Source organism: Podarcis pityusensis, assembly GCF_964106645.2.
Source record: "Podarcis pityusensis genome assembly, chromosome: 3".
Lineage (NCBI taxonomy): Eukaryota > Metazoa > Chordata > Lepidosauria > Squamata > Lacertidae > Podarcis > Podarcis pityusensis.
Window position 1 is genome coordinate 32800917 of NC_138026.1, and position 15775 is coordinate 32816691.

A 15775-nucleotide genomic window follows, 5' to 3' on the forward strand; every position below is an offset into this window, starting at 1 on the left:
TGTGAGTTGAACAAAGGAGGTGCCACTGTGCATTTCCAGACCTGGGCAGTCTGCAGCCCACAACTAATTTCCAGGGGCATGGATATGCCACTTCTCTCTTCCCTCTCCAGGTTCAAAAGAGAAGCTAAAAAAGGGCTGTTCAGAACACAAGAAATAGCCCAGTAAAATCTGATTTATTACTTGTGTGTGTGACAGTCATAAGCTTTGGCCTGTGTCCTTAAATTTCTGCATGAAATGAACCATCTTACCAGACCATGGTGATCAAAGCTGATCGAAAATGAAGGCATAACCACAGAAGATTGTGAAGCTGCATACAGAAAAACCCACCAGCTACGCTTTGCATCTCCGCCAAATATGTACTTATCGTCTAAGTTAGCTTTTCTAAGAAATATACACCAAGGCTGGGGTGCAAAGAAAGGCAGTTTGTGTGCCTTGTTTGCCTGGGGCTGGCTGTTTTATTTTTAAAGCTGTTTCATTTAAAAAGGAAGTAGAAAAGCTTTCTCCCACACGTGAGTGCCATTTCTTTACATTCCAGACCTTGGTTGCAATGCTGCACATGCTTGCAGCACCACTGAATGATAACCTAAATCTGAACCTAGTTGCAGTTAAGAACTTAATCTTATATTCTAAGTACAAGAGGGCAGGCAACTGTTAATGAGGTTTTAGCTCTGAACTACTTCATTCAGACACTGAAAAGAAGAATACCATTGTGCTGTCTGGTAACTTAGAGTACAGTCTTTGCCTCTGTGTACTGGTAACATGAGTTGTATTGATGAGGCAGGAAATAATAAATGGAGAATGTTCTGCAATCATTGGCTAGCTTTTTAAAAAATGTTCTAACAAAAGCTAAGGAACAATAGAATAAGCTCTCAAATTTGAGACTGCAAGTAAATTCAAAAACAATCTGGTTTAAAGAAGAGGACATACAGAAAAGGAAAAAAGAAAAACTCAACTGTCTGAGCAGTTCTCAGCATTATTTTACAGGGAAGAAAAAGACTTTAAGGGTATTCTTGATGACTCTAGTACTCAGCTAAACTTTATAGCTGAGTAACAGAGTCATCAATGATACCCTTAAAGTCTTTTTCTTCCCCGTAAAATAATGCTGAGAACTGCTCAGACATACACATGTACTGCTCAATCACTTTTGCTACTTAGTAAATTACCAAAAAAATAAGAGAGTGTTCTCATTAAACCTTACAGGCATTTCACTTTGCAAATGTTTCACTACAAACGGCCACAAAAGTTTAGCTTCCAAATTGGGACCATCTGCAATATTGAGATCCTTACCATATGGATATTAAGCTGTTCTCTTGCAGTCTCTGGTAAACCACCAACTGGTTTCGATGCCAAAAGCTGACGCTCCGTTTCTGTCAGCCATTGTTGCAGATCTTCAACTTCACCATGGAAACCTTGGGCCTAAGCGATACATCACCACAGCATTTCAGAACATATTTCAATAACCTAACATGCTACATCAGCTAAGGGGTTGTAAATGTTGAGCCTATGAAATCAGACTTAAGAAAAAAAAACCTCTAAAAAGAAATGCTACTAAACCAGAGATATCCTCTGGAGTAAAAACTGCAAATTGTTGTCCGTATAATGAAACAGGGTAAAATGTGAAAGAAAGAAGGAGGAAGGAAGGAAAGAAACAAACAAAGAAAGAAAGACCCACAATCATTTCATCAATTGTATGAAACTTTTAATGGAGATATATAGATGTGGGTGTTTGCTAATTTTATTTGATATTTCAAATAATTCCAATTGGAAATGCATTTTCTAAAATCATCCATACAGTAAACACGACTGCAAATATTAATTACAGTACAGTTAGGCACAGACAGAGAAAAACTGCTGTACAAATGGGTACTTAAGCACACAAACTCAGGCTCAGTGATAGTTATGATCTATAGCTTGATACTTCAAATTATTGCTAGTTCTCCAAGGGCACAATCCAGCCAAAGTTATCCATTTCTGAGTCCTACAATTTCAGTGACAGAGAGCTAACTAACTGGGTTCCCAATTCTCCTGTGGAAATTAGTAGGACTGTAAAAGAACCTAACCTTGGCTGAAATGTGCTCAAATATATTAATTCAATGCAAGTTTATTTCCCTTTTGTTCAGTTTCTCATACACACCTGGATCAAAGCACTGTCCAGCTGCAGCTTCCTCTTTTCTGTTTTTTCCAAGACATTTTGCCATCGCTGATTCAGAAGTTCCAGCTTGCTTTGCAGATTGCTCGCTTCTTCAACAGCACTTGACTGAATAAGGTCATTTCCTGCTTTCTTAACTGTTTCCACAGTGGACTGGTGAGCCAAGACATCATTTTGCAGCACCTGCAGTTACAAACATGTCATGCCTCGCCGTATTTTAAAAACGCTAATTTCACTCAGTTGTACTAAAGTAGCAACATAATAATTTCAGTAAAAAACTTTGTGGCCAGTATTTAAGAATAGCACATACAGGATTCAGAGTCTGCCTAAAGGAATGGGACTATCATTAATAGTTTACAATTATGCCTGACCTAACAGTATTATCTTTACTACCAAAAATCATGACATATTTTAGTGTGCTCTATTTGTAAAAAAAAGCTATGACCAAATGTAGTCTTTTTTCTTTACTTTCATAACTGTTTATACTCTCCTAATAGGAAAGTATTTCTTACAACATTACTGTAATGGTTGATACAAAGGGAATCCAGACATGATAGCATCCCATTAACTTAACTAGGAGGCAAGGGCATTCACAAGAATTATTTGGGGGGGGGGCGGGCATCTGGTCCAGCATCCTGTTTTCACAGTGGCCAACCAAATGCTTCTGGGAAATGCACAAGCAGGACCTGAGCATGAGAACACTCCCAATATCCTGTGCTTTCCAGCAACTGGTATTCAGAAGCACTGATGAGTCCAATTGTGCAGGCACATTGTTCATGGTTAGCAGCAATCGATAGCCCTCTTCTCCATGCATTTTTTTCTAATCCTATTTTAATGCCATATTGGTTGGCAGCCAACAATGAAGGTGGGGGAGCAGCCTAATTTTTCCCCATGTAGTAGAATACTATCCGCATATTTCGTCTCCTGTTATGCTCCTCCTATTATCCTATTCATTATAGAAACCTGCTATTTAAAAAAATGAAAGCTCTGAGTTTGAAGATTATGGTTCAGTCAAGAGAAAGGTGCAACTGCCTGTCCCCATGGATAGCTCCTCCTATTTAGGACCTCTAAGGATGGCTAAGTGGCCAAAGCATGGGGAGTGCATCAAGGCTCAAAGTATATGGGTTCAGGGTTGTTATGTAACATTCTGCTAATTTCTTCATGAAGTTATGCCAGGCTATCCAAATCTTCCTATATGCTGAACCCTATATGTGAGAATGGACATTACATCTCAGGGATGGCTGCCAAATCAAGAGAATTTTTTTTAGGGAGTTTGAAGAAAATGGTATTTAAGCCAATGGGCGAATAAAGAGAATTTGCCATATGAAAATAGCGGAAATGGATGTTTGTTGCAGGAATCGTTAAGTGGATTGATCCTATGTGTAACATTCAGATTTGGGGTAAGAGAAACAAAATTATATCACCGTAATGGTCTTCATAGTGCAGGAAAGGGAAACTTACTGTGTATGATGTGATTTAGTGAAGTGAGAACTATGTTTGAATACACACTCACTTGTGTGTTACAAGTCGAACATGGAAAAAGATTTATTATTCATTGTTTTAAATAAATGTCCATCAATTTGAAAAAGTCAAACTTTTATTACAGAAACAGGTGCCACTTTTTCTCTCCTCCACTCTTTAGGACAATGGCAACTGCTTGCCAAGTTCCTGGATTTTTTGATGATCAAAGAGGAAGTACTCTCTAGCATGGAAGACTTAAATGAGCAGGAAGTACCTAAGAGTGAGTGTTTGCTGAACCCTTTCTGTACCTGCAATTCATTTATTAAGCCACGACAGGTATGTGATGCTTTGCCAAGAATACGTTGTTTTTTTTACTAATGAGATGTTCTGAACCATCCATGACTGGGAAACGTAAAGAAGGGAGGAAACAGCAATATCTGTATGTTAGCAATTATGTTTTGTAATACAAATTTATCTTTGGGCTTGCGTCCTTTGAAATCATGATTTGATGATGTACGAAAATGCTCTTTGCAAATGTTGCCATAAAAAGGATCCAGCTATATCTAAAAGCAGTGAATCTCAGAATTATCAGTTACGTACATGATGTTTGGCCAGCTCAATTTCAATAGCCTTGGGGTCACCACCCACGGGTTTCTGTTCATTCAGCAGGTCCTCTGTATGGGTGAGCCATGCGAGCAACTCATCCAGGGCATGTTGGAACTGCCCCAAGGCCAACAAAGCGCCTTCCAGCTTATGCTGTAAAAAAAACCAGAATGGAAGGAATTATTACTTTATGTTAAGGCCGCAAGCGATTTAAAATGTCCTTAGTTGCATCAAACCTCAAATGAATGATTGCAATAAGGCAAGAGTGGTCAGTGAGGAGGTGCATCACCATACCTGGCCTCCTGGCAGTGGAGTCGCTGCCAACTATTGAGAGGTGAGGCAGCCAGCAGTTTGACACTGTGCAGGTTGAACAGCAGAGCCTATCTAGCACTCCCACCAACATGTCCACCCAACATTCAACCTCCCCACCACCTTCTCCTGCACCCTCTTGCTGAGCAGCAGCGACTCCACTGCCAGGATGCCAGAGGCAAAGCGCCGCCCCGCCCCCTTGTCAACAGCTGCTCCTGGAGTAAGAGACGCCATCCAAATTTTATGTAATGTGCTTGAATGCAGCAACATTATCTGAAAACAATTCTAGACAGCGGCCACAAAGTTAAAAGTTCTTTTGCAATTATTTATTTTTAGAAATCCATCCCAGGGTGAGCTGTAATAGAAAAGGCATCATTTTATCATCCAAGGAACTTGGATAGTTAGTCAAAGAGACAGAGTTGCTCAACACCAACCAGTGAGCTTCGTGTTTGGGTCAGAATTTGAAAATGGAGCCCCACCATCGAAACCCAACAATCTCTCCCCATGTACCTCATATGTCTGATGTAATATTGTGGTGCAGCAACTTACAATAAACCACTGACCCTAAACACACTGGACTATGTCCTCCTGTCATCTGCTTGGGGCAGGGACTAGCATATTTTTTGCTAATGCACTTTGGTGAACCCATAGAAATAAATAAAAATAACTATGGTATACAGCTTCTCGCTTCATAGCTACCACAACAACAGCCTGGTTTGCAGGAAACATCTGCTGCCCGGAAGCTTATTGGAAACTGCTCCGTGTGGCAGCTGTCTCCTTGGGTCAAATTGCTCTTCTGTAGTGGCTCAATTTGTGGATCGGAAGACTTTGAACATGCTACCCTAAAATATAGCTCAATTTAAAGTTTGCATTGCATTTCCATAGCAGTGCAGAAAATCCCCTAAGCTCAGGGTTTCCAATCCCTTTTCCCCCCATGACCACTAAAAAATGTTGATGACCTTGGTGGGCCATTCCATGATTTTTCTGTCTGTTATAGCAACTGTAATGTAACGTGCTAGATGCTGTATGATTCTAAGTGATATTTTTATTGCCTTTTTATTGCTGTAGAGGTGGAAGGGACCCTAAGGGTCATCTAGTCCAACCTCCTGAAAATCAGGAATCTCAGCTAAAGCATCCATGACGGAGGGCCATCCAACCTCTGCTTAAAAACCTCCAAGGAAGGAGAGTCCACCACCTTCTGAGGGAGTCCGTTTCACTGTCGAACAGCTCTTACTATCAGAAAGTTATTTCCAATGTATTGTATTTTGCTGTATTACAATTTGCATTCCAATCAATTCAAATTGTACTACACTAAAAATACAATGCAATATGTTAACTGAAACTAATAAAAAAACTGTTAAAAAGTAATATGAGTATTTGATGCCAACCTGCCATGGATTACCTGAAAGAAAGGCCACAGTTTTGAGAACGTCTTCCCTAGGTCACGTAATAAACTTTGACACACAATTGAGTTTCCACGTAGAAACTCTTGCTATTCAAATTTCAGAGCACGAGTGCCAGAAAACATGCATTTCATGGCAACATAAGGCAGAATATTACCCTTTCAGTTTCCATTTACCTGGCGGCTAACAATTTTATCCTCCAGACTTTCCCACAACAGCTTAAGTTCAGACAAGGGGTCTTGTACGGTGTGCTTATCACTCTCCTCTGTCACTTTCTTCAACAACAGCTCTGCTTGGTGGTTCAGCCTTTCCATTTCAATCTGCTGCTGATAGGCTTCTTTCTTAAATTGCTGTGGAAACCAAGGAAGACAATAATCAACAATGAATATCACCTAGAGAAGAGTGCTTAGTAGGATGCTCTGTCCTTATTTCAAAATTGCCAAATAGGTCACACCGGATATATCTGCCCCTGGATTTCCAATAACCAAGGCATGTGTTTTCTCCAAATGAACACAGAAGGCACACTTCACCGGAAAAGAAAACGCATCCAGCATGCAAAAGCAGGATGTTTTAAAACAAATTTAAAAATCAGTTTGTGTGTGTGCGCACGTGCATGCAGTAGCAGCTGTTGCACCTGAGAGTTTGTTTCCTGTCTTCCCAATGCCATCCATTGCTGCTGCTTACCAAGAGGGACAGTAGCAGAGCCAAGGCAACAGGTGTGGGTACAGCAGTGGGAGCATCATACTGGGTCCACCACTGCTCCTGCGCCATGTTGAGCTCTTGTTGCATTCACCCTACCCCTCTTGGTAAGCAGCATGGCATTGGAAAGAGAGGTGAGAAACATAGCTTGCTGGCTGCGACAATGCACAGGCACACACAGAGAGATATTAATGTCTGCATTCATTGAGGGTTAGAATATAGCTTTACCTGTACAATGATATTTTGTGGCTCTCTCTTGTCCGTTGTTATATTTACCTGACTGTTGACCCAGTCTGCTCTGACCTGACTGTTGTTTTCTACAATTTTTGGTGGTGTTATTTCATGTTTTATTGGATTTATACTTTAAATTCTTTTAATTGTTTGACACTCCTGTGGTTATGGAGTAACTAATCAATGTAATAAATAAATTAGCTGAATCCAGAAGAGTTTACCCCTTGTATTTTTACATGAGTCACAGTTCTGGGCATGCCTTTTGTTAACATCATTACATTTCTGAATTAGATGTAATTATAAATAAATGAAGAGATGTGGAAGAATGACACTTCAGCAACCAATCACCAATGTGAGAATGTGCTCGAGGCTTTAGCAACATTAGTTTCCCCACCAACTGCATGACTTATGGGATACACACAATTTCTGTTGCTGGAGGAATGTTGCTAGCCTTAGAGGAAATGGCAACAGCCATTCCAGGGGTCATATCCCAGTTTCCAAATGCACACAGCAGCATGGAGCTCAAGGCAGATGGCCATGTGGACATGTCCATAATACATCCTTATTCAAAATATCCCTACAGTGTTTGCAAAAAGCATGGAGGAAGAAAAACCACCCAACGGAGAATTTTTTTCATCTGATATTAATTTTGGTTGTGAAAAAGACAAACTCTACATCATGAGTTTTGAATGTCAGTGGTTGATGTTAACAAATGCTTTCTCTTTTGTCAAAAGGCATTTCTTCAGAGCTTTAAAAACATGCTTATTGAAAAGGCTGTTAAACCTGTTTAAGTACAGGGACCCACAGACCAAGAACAGCTATGCAAAACCAGATGAGCCAGGCACAGAAGAGGAAAGGAATCCTTTGCACACCCGAAGCTTGTTGAAGATCCAAGGAAGAAGGTTTCATAAATACCGTAACTTCTTTCTGCCCTCAGCACACTCTGCAAGTCATTGGGCAGCCAGCCAACACTCCCTGAAGCCTCCCTGCTGTGACCCATTCACAAAATCCTATTCCCTATCTAGCCTAACATCTTTTACCAAAGATACACACTGATTCAATAAGACAGAAGTGAGAAATGTAGAAGGGCTTCCCCCTTGCCCCTGTTACTGTATACCCCTGGGTCAAGATGATGCATCACTATCACCACTCTGCCCTGTTTTGATGATCTCTTAATCCCCACTTTCATTTTTAGAAGTAATTTCTTACCCTAATTTTCAATCTTCAACCCCTGCTGAGAGACAGGGCTTAAATATTGGCTGTTAAATTTCCTGTTTAATTTCCCAACATATTCAAGCCCTGCTTTTCACATACAAAAACAGGGCTGGAGTGGATTCATCCAGTCTAATCCTGTGCCCTAAAACAGGATATCCTATACCATCTCTGCTTCCTGTGCAAAGCACACAGCAGCATCCAGGTATTATGAAAAGAATGAGTCATATTTCCATTCCAAATATTGCTTTTAGAGTTGGCTGGGGATTTTGCTTTATAGTCCAGTGGGCTGCAGTGGAAATGAAGAGATCTATGAATGTTTAGGACTAATCCATGGTATGAAGAATGACAGGCTTTGCAGGAACTTGTGCACATTCTAAAAGGGAAGCTGGGTGTCATAAAAGTAATTGATGCAGTGATGAAAAAACAACCGCTTTTGGAAAAAATCCACAATTAACTTGGAGAGGAAACTGATGTCATATTACTTACAGACTCAGAAAGGCTGTAGATTTTTAAGTAACATGCCCAAACAAAAATAATTTACTTTTTGTTACAGACTGAATGCAAAGTGATTTGGAACACTAACAATAACAGAAAGATGTACATCCATAAGAAGTTACTGTTTCATACCTTCATTTCTTCTGTCTGTTGTTTTACTGTTTCTAGGTCTGTTCCAACTGGTGACATCGCAGCTAATTTACTGCCAGCAATATCCACCCAGTCAAATATGGCCTGTAAACATATTGAATAAGAATAAGAAAATCAGGTAAAATAGCAGTCCAAGTAATGCTATAGCATAGCCTCATAGTAGGTGCAACATAATAATAATTGATCTGTGAATGCTACTAAGTACTGTATAATTGCTGCTACTGAATAAAACTGTATTACAGACAATAACTGTTTCATGCTTGTCCAATATGTGCATAACTGTGAACATGCGCATCACCACAACCTGGAAATGGTCTGAAGGGGGGGGGCAGAGGCATAATGGGGCAGAGTGGGCTTATGCACACTCCACTGATGTGCACGGGGGTCAGGAACATAACCCCCACACAAAACAGTTGTTGCCTGCTCAAAGAATTTAGAATTTTCTGCTGGTTTTTTCCACTTTGACAACTTTTTGTGCACTTCTCCATTTCTGAATATAAGAGTTGTCAAATATTTTTATCCCCAGAAAACCTACAATTGGAACATCAATGGAGAATCTTGTGGCGCCTTAAGAACTAACCCAATTATTGTCACGTATTTGTTGCAATCCTCTAATACCTACCTGCGAATAAGTTTCATTGGGTCATGCCTAGTATTGAACTGTTAGTCTTTAAAGTGCCACAGATCTCTTTGTTGTTTTTGAGGTAACAGATAGTGTGATCTGGCTATCCTTCTGGAATGTATGAGTTAAATCATTTATTAAAATTCTCAAGATATCTGAAGGTCTTTAGAGGAAGCTCAGAGGGTGATATTCAAACACTCTTCCAGGGCCATATCTATGACTCAAGATGGGTATAAATGCAGCAGAGGGAGCCAGATTTTCATAACATTCAAGGACATTGCATAACATTGGATAGCAAAGGCCACTTCACTCCCCATTAATGAGGTATGAACTACTACCAGGGATCATGCATCAGCTATACCTGAGCAGTTGTGTTCACACTTCACCTCCAACTTGGCAGCAGGTATTCCATTTAAGAGCATGCATACATGTGCATGCCAATACATCAAAGAGCACCTCTCCTACCCCAATAAAATCTAGGAACTAGCCTGCTTAGTTCCATTTGGCGGGAAATATCCACATCTTTTTGGAGTGTGCACTGCTTCTGCAAGTGTCTTCCAGACATAATGTCATACTGGAGACAATGCAGGATAAAGACTAAGAAACTGGTGGCTTTTAGGTTAGGAATTAAAGCCAAGTAATGAAAGCTGAAATATAGAAATAAGCATGTTGCTGGGACCCTCTGGTCAAATACAGTCTTTTTAAATAAAAACAACAACACAGAGTCTAAAAAGTAATTGGGCATGATGTTACAATGTTGTCCTGCCTCTAAACATTTTACCACGGTCCAACGTGCAATGCAGTTTCTAATGCAGAGATGGGGAACCCTTTTTCCAGACTGTAGTCCACAATAGTGAGCAAGCCCAGAGGCAAAGTGGGTAAAGCAACTAATGTAGTTTACCTTCATATAGCAGGCTTGATTCTACACACACTTAACACACTCCACTCCATACTCTCATCCAGGATACTAAGTGGTACTATCAGAGTTCAAGAACACAATCCAGCCAGACAAAAACACTCAAAGTGGGTATAAAGTAAGATTGATTGTGACCTAGGGGAAAGGGGGTGCAGTTGAAGGTGGGTGTCCTGGGGAGAGTGCAAAGGGCCAGGCAGAGAGGGTCCTCATTCTTGTTCCAACAGGTAGTTAGTTATTCTATCTTTACAAACAATGCATGTGATCCAAAGCAGTGAAACGGGAACCTCATTTACAATTTACAAATGATCCAAAGATCTGTTGAGCAGATAAAATTTAGCAAGGCCAGTCATGAAATATGATAATTTTGGAATATGTGGGATGTTGTTCACTGAATAGAATCAAATCACCATCAGATAAGTTATGGATGGCAACATGAGAACAGGCCTTCTCTGCAGTGGCACCCCGTCTGTGGAATGCTCTCCCCAGGGAGGTTCACCTGGCACCTTCATTATACACATTTTAGGTGCCAGGCAGAAACGTTCCTTTTTAACCAGACCTTTGGTTGATTTAATTAACATCCTATGCCCTTTTAAAACGTGGTTCTTTTTGGGGGGGGGTATTGGGTTGTTGTTTTTATTTTGATTATATATTTTGTGGTTTTATATTTTGATTTTGTTCTGTGAACTGCCCTGAGATCCACAGGTATGGGGCGGTACATAAATTCTAACAACAACAACAACAACAACAACAACAACAACAACAAATCAATAGGAATATGTTCAGATTAAAACCTGGTTATAGGATCAGTTACAATCACATAGGTAAATGCTATAAAATTGACCTTCAAACCTTGTGATATGGAAAAGATATCTTTATTGAAATAAGCTATTAGTAATCTTTCTAGAATTGATCTGTTGATCAAAAACGGACATGTAATGCTTATATTGTACAGTGGCGAGGAAAAAAAGAGATGTTAAAAATTTAGATAAACTACTTTTAACATTTCTGTTCCTAGCACTGTTTAACCACTTTTCTTTTAAAAAATGCTCTTGAAAAATCATCAGCTAATTTTAGCACTCCTATTACACACCCAGTGTACCTGAACTATAACCTGAACCTTATCAATAGATGGTTAGGAAGCTAGCAGCCATAAAATGTGAAGATATTCAATTATAGACATGCTTCTATTGGAGACAAATTTCATGTCAACCACCATGACATACCAGCAAATTAAAATGTATAGAATCTACCAAGTGAATCTTTTGTCCAAACTACAAAGGACCTTGCCAAAAAAAGCTTAGCCCCCCCCCCTTTGGTTTGAATGTCACCATCTCACATTTTGTCTGAGCTAAATGTATCATAGTGACCAAACTCTTTCAGCAGAGGTTCTCTTGATCTACTGATGCATCCTCATTTTACTGGCATATAGGTCTTGAACATATGCAACAAAAAGTCATGGTTTTTCATTATGTGAATGACCAGCAGCAAGTCTCAGGATCATGTGCTCCTCGCCTCCTTTCCCCCACTTCAAACGTGAAGTGGTAGAAATGTGAAGCTTTCATTACCGGTTTGTAACAAACCATGGTTTCCTGTTCCATCAAAATCTGAGCACGTGAGGCATCCAAACCAGCATTTGATAATTTGCGCTAACCCGTTTATTACAAACCACAACTAAAGCTTTACATTTGTTCCTTAAATGCATAAAGCGGAGGGAAATGGAAAGAGGGGAAAACATGTGAGTCTGATGACTGCCCTGGTTTGTACACGTAACAGCAAACCAAGATTTGTCACTACATCTGAACTAGTCACAAGGAAAAATACCTATGCATAGGTCAGTATCGTGCCCATATGATTTTCCTTCTACAGCAGCTCAGGGTGGAAAGAAAAAAGGGCAGGGGGGTTTAATTTTAAAAATGCCCCCTGTGCTGTGGCTCTCTCTCTCTCTCTCTCTCTCTCTCTCTCTCTCTCTCTCACACACACACACACACACACCCTTTTAGGAGAAGAATAATATGCTAGGAGATCCAATCACACATCTCCAATGTAGCACATTGCATGACCCATAACATGCATTTAACTCTGGATGATTCATGCCCTAATATACATATTTATTAATTGTTCATTTAGAAATTTAGCTGCCCCACCCTGTGTTTTAGGGCAGAGATGGAGAACCTGGGGCCCTCCAGGTGTTGCTGGGACTACAGTTCTCATAATCCTTGAGTGTTGGCTGTGTGGGCTGGCACTGGTGAGAACTGAAGTTCAACAACATCTGGAGGACCACAGGTTCCCCCAACCTCTGTTTTAGGGGAATGCAACACTATTATAAAATCAGGATCAGTAAAACCAACAGAATATCCACTAATATCAAATTAAAATACCCAATTCCACCAAAAGCCAGCCCGAACAACCAGGTTGTCTTGTGCTGCCAGAAAGAAGAACATAGGCTTGCATTTTGCCTGAGAATTCCTCATCATACAAACTTGGTATAGTAATAGAAAAATTTGGGGTGCTGTTCCCAAGCAAATTCAAAAGTCGACGATCTAAGAACTTGCAGGAGGATGAAGATGAGGTCATAATAGTATACAACCATTAAGTGCTTTATAGGTTAAATGAAAACCAACATTTTCAATTGTTCTGAACCAACAATTCGGAATCAAATCAGGGGTCTCTGGCTGATTAAAAATGTTACTCTTAAAAAAGAAAAGAATGATATTAGATAATGCTTGTAAATTTTAAAGATTAAAATAACCTTACCTGCAATCCATCTTGATACTGAACAGCCGCTTGCATTGCTTCCTCAAGCTTGTCAACACGTTCTTTCCATGCTTTATTTAAAGCATCCCAAGCAGAATTTAGCTGCATTTTAAATGGAGATTCAGTTGAATAAAAAACTGGAAGGCAATGTCTATAACCTATATATTAAAACTTAGGATTGACATTAGATTAAGGTTTCTGTATCTGCAATATAAAAATTATGCAAGAGCTTCCCTAATACTATAATAAGAGCAAGGAACATCACTAAATCTAGGTGGATATGTCTCTATCAAGGACCAGGATTCCATCCACCCAAGTTTTGGGTGGCTTATTACCATACCATAGTTAAATATGTGGATGGTTCCACTTAACAGTGCAAGTTAAACTATAAGCTTCATAGGTTTATTTCAGTTCTGCAAAGTGCCTTGAAGCTTTCAAAATCAAACCAGAAGCCAGTGTGGTGAATTTTACTTTTGACTCCCCAAAGAACCCTGTTTGTTTGCCAAGTATTTAAATTAGGCACCATACATCAATTTTAAAAAAGAAACACCTTTCTATTCTATCCATTTCATATGGGCATAAAATGCCAAACAATTACATGACTCATACCTCATCGATGCTCTTGTTGACTAATGGTTTGTCAGGTTCTCCACATGCTGCTATCAGTTCAGAGCCAAGGCTTACCACTACATCTAAGTCTTCTTGTAACCCATCTATCTCTTCTTTAATAGTCTAAAAAAGAGAAACAAAATGTTAAACTTTCCATAATATTAAATTTATTATTTAAGATTCATTCAGAGTGGCAAACATTATTTGCTATTCATTAGTGTTTAACTAGCATAGCATAAGGCTATGCTGACCTTAAATTTTAAAAATATATTGATTTATAAAGAAGATGACAACATGAAGGAGGGAGTTTAAGAGTAGGTTTTTCTTCACCCATTGGGGCAGATGGTTGTTGTGGCAGGGGCTTAACAATTCCTCTGTATCCAGAACATTACAGGGACTGACATATCCACCTGCTTAGAAAAACAGCTTTCAAATTCAATAAGCTAACATTGTAGCCATACAGTGTGGGAAAATTACACCATAATGCTAAGGAAATAAGGTGAATACTAGCCTCCTTTTAAACAAATTAGTAGGTCTTGCTTCTGAATATTATCAAATAAAAAATACAATGTCTCAATGTCACATGGTCCCAGGCTGCTATTATTTCCCTGTAATGAATGTTTATGACTTTTGTGAATAAAGGTTGGAAACCAGAGCTGTTTTAGGCATGTCCAATGGCAGTGAGATTATTTTATTCCCTCTCTTCCACTTTACCCCACACACATCCTACCACAGCAAATCACAAACGGCTTAGGAAAGTCCTCTCACTTCAACAGGCAATACTGGGGAGGGGAGTGGCTATCAGAAACGTAAACCAAAAGACCAAACTTGTGCAGTCATTTGAATACCAAGTTGGGAGGCAGATTGCTCTGGGTGAGAACGGATGGTGTTTTAAGGGTGATTAATGCATGAATTTCCCCCACTCAATGGGTGGAATTCAACATCACACTATGCCAATATTCCATCAGCAAAGGCATTTCTGCTTGTCAGATGCAACTATCTCCCTTTTCCTCCCTCTCCATGCTGTTCTGGGGGTTCCCCTGACCCTCCAGAGGTGAAGGGGGAGAAGAGGGGTGAATCTCTATTGAGCTAGTAGAAGTTCTTGTGCTGGCTTCCATTAGCAAACTGGGTTAACTGAATCCAGCCCCATGCTTGAATCATCATTAGATGGCTTATAAGGGCACAACAGTCATCAGAAAGAACGTTGAGTCCTGCTGGGTTGAGGCCAAAGGCTTATCTAGTTCTGCATCATGTTCTCACAGTATTCAACCAGATGCCCACAAGGACCTGTGCACAACAGCACTTAGGATTCCCAGGAGCTGATATTCAGAGGCAAACTGCCTTTGACATTTGGAGGTAGAACACAGCCATCACCTTTCATTATTACTTCAAATGCATTTTCCCCCATGCAAGTCTTTTCCTTTAGCAGTGCATAGACTCTGAAGAGAAAAAAGGGCATTACTGACTAGTGCAGGAAGGCAAAAAAAAAAAATGCAGGCCATGATTACCTGTAGTTATGCATTTGTTACACACAGGGATTTTTGTTTCTTAAAGAAGCAAAATAAATCCACACAGATGGTGCTGGACTCTATATCCAGTCCTGTCCATATATAATGGGTAATTAGGAGTCCCACAATGTGAATGAGCTGTGGAGAACCTTGCACTGGAGACGGGAGGAGGCGGCTCAGTGTGGCTCATTCACAGAGCTGGAAACAATGGTTTTCTATTATATCTGAACCAGCCATGATTTGTAAAGGAATTTCTACTAAACATAGCATAACAATATAGTCCAAACCACTAACACGCTTATACACGATTGCTAAGAAATATATGGGAGCAGGACAGTAGTCTAAACCCAACAGTTACATTTCACCTACCTCTGCTGCTTCTTGCTGTTGCTTTACCACTGAAGGATCAATTCCAGCTCCTTCTAGTTCTCTGATAAAATCCTGAGTATCCTTAATAGTGGCTATGAGAGCCATGTGATCACACCAGAACTTCTCTGCTAATTCCATTGCATCAAGCAATTTGGCCTCCCTTTCCTCAGCCAGGGTATGGATGTCTTCCCACATAAAGACCATTTGATCCAACTTATCCTGAACCACTAGGAAGCAAAATATACACGGGCAGGTATATAAAGTTCTGCTTCTTAATAGGTG

General features: G+C 39.9%; 1 protein-coding gene across 34 annotated transcripts in view; it reads right to left on the reverse strand.

Moving 5' to 3' along the window:
- Positions 1–15775, reverse strand: part of LOC308472756 (dystonin-like) — a 306554-nt gene that overhangs the window by 36474 nt on the left and 254305 nt on the right. For all 34 annotated transcript variants that reach the window (XM_080997848.1, XM_080997841.1, XM_080997871.1 and 31 more), the window contains 8 exons: positions 15494–15720; positions 13617–13739; positions 13008–13109; positions 8698–8799; positions 6102–6275; positions 4211–4366; positions 2135–2332; positions 1288–1416 (listed from right to left, as the gene is read on the reverse strand). In XM_080997848.1, the coding sequence (XP_080853974.1) occupies positions 1288–1416; positions 2135–2332; positions 4211–4366; positions 6102–6275; positions 8698–8799; positions 13008–13109; positions 13617–13739; positions 15494–15720 (1211 nt within the window). The remainder of the gene's footprint in view (positions 1–1287; positions 1417–2134; positions 2333–4210; positions 4367–6101; positions 6276–8697; positions 8800–13007; positions 13110–13616; positions 13740–15493; positions 15721–15775) is intronic.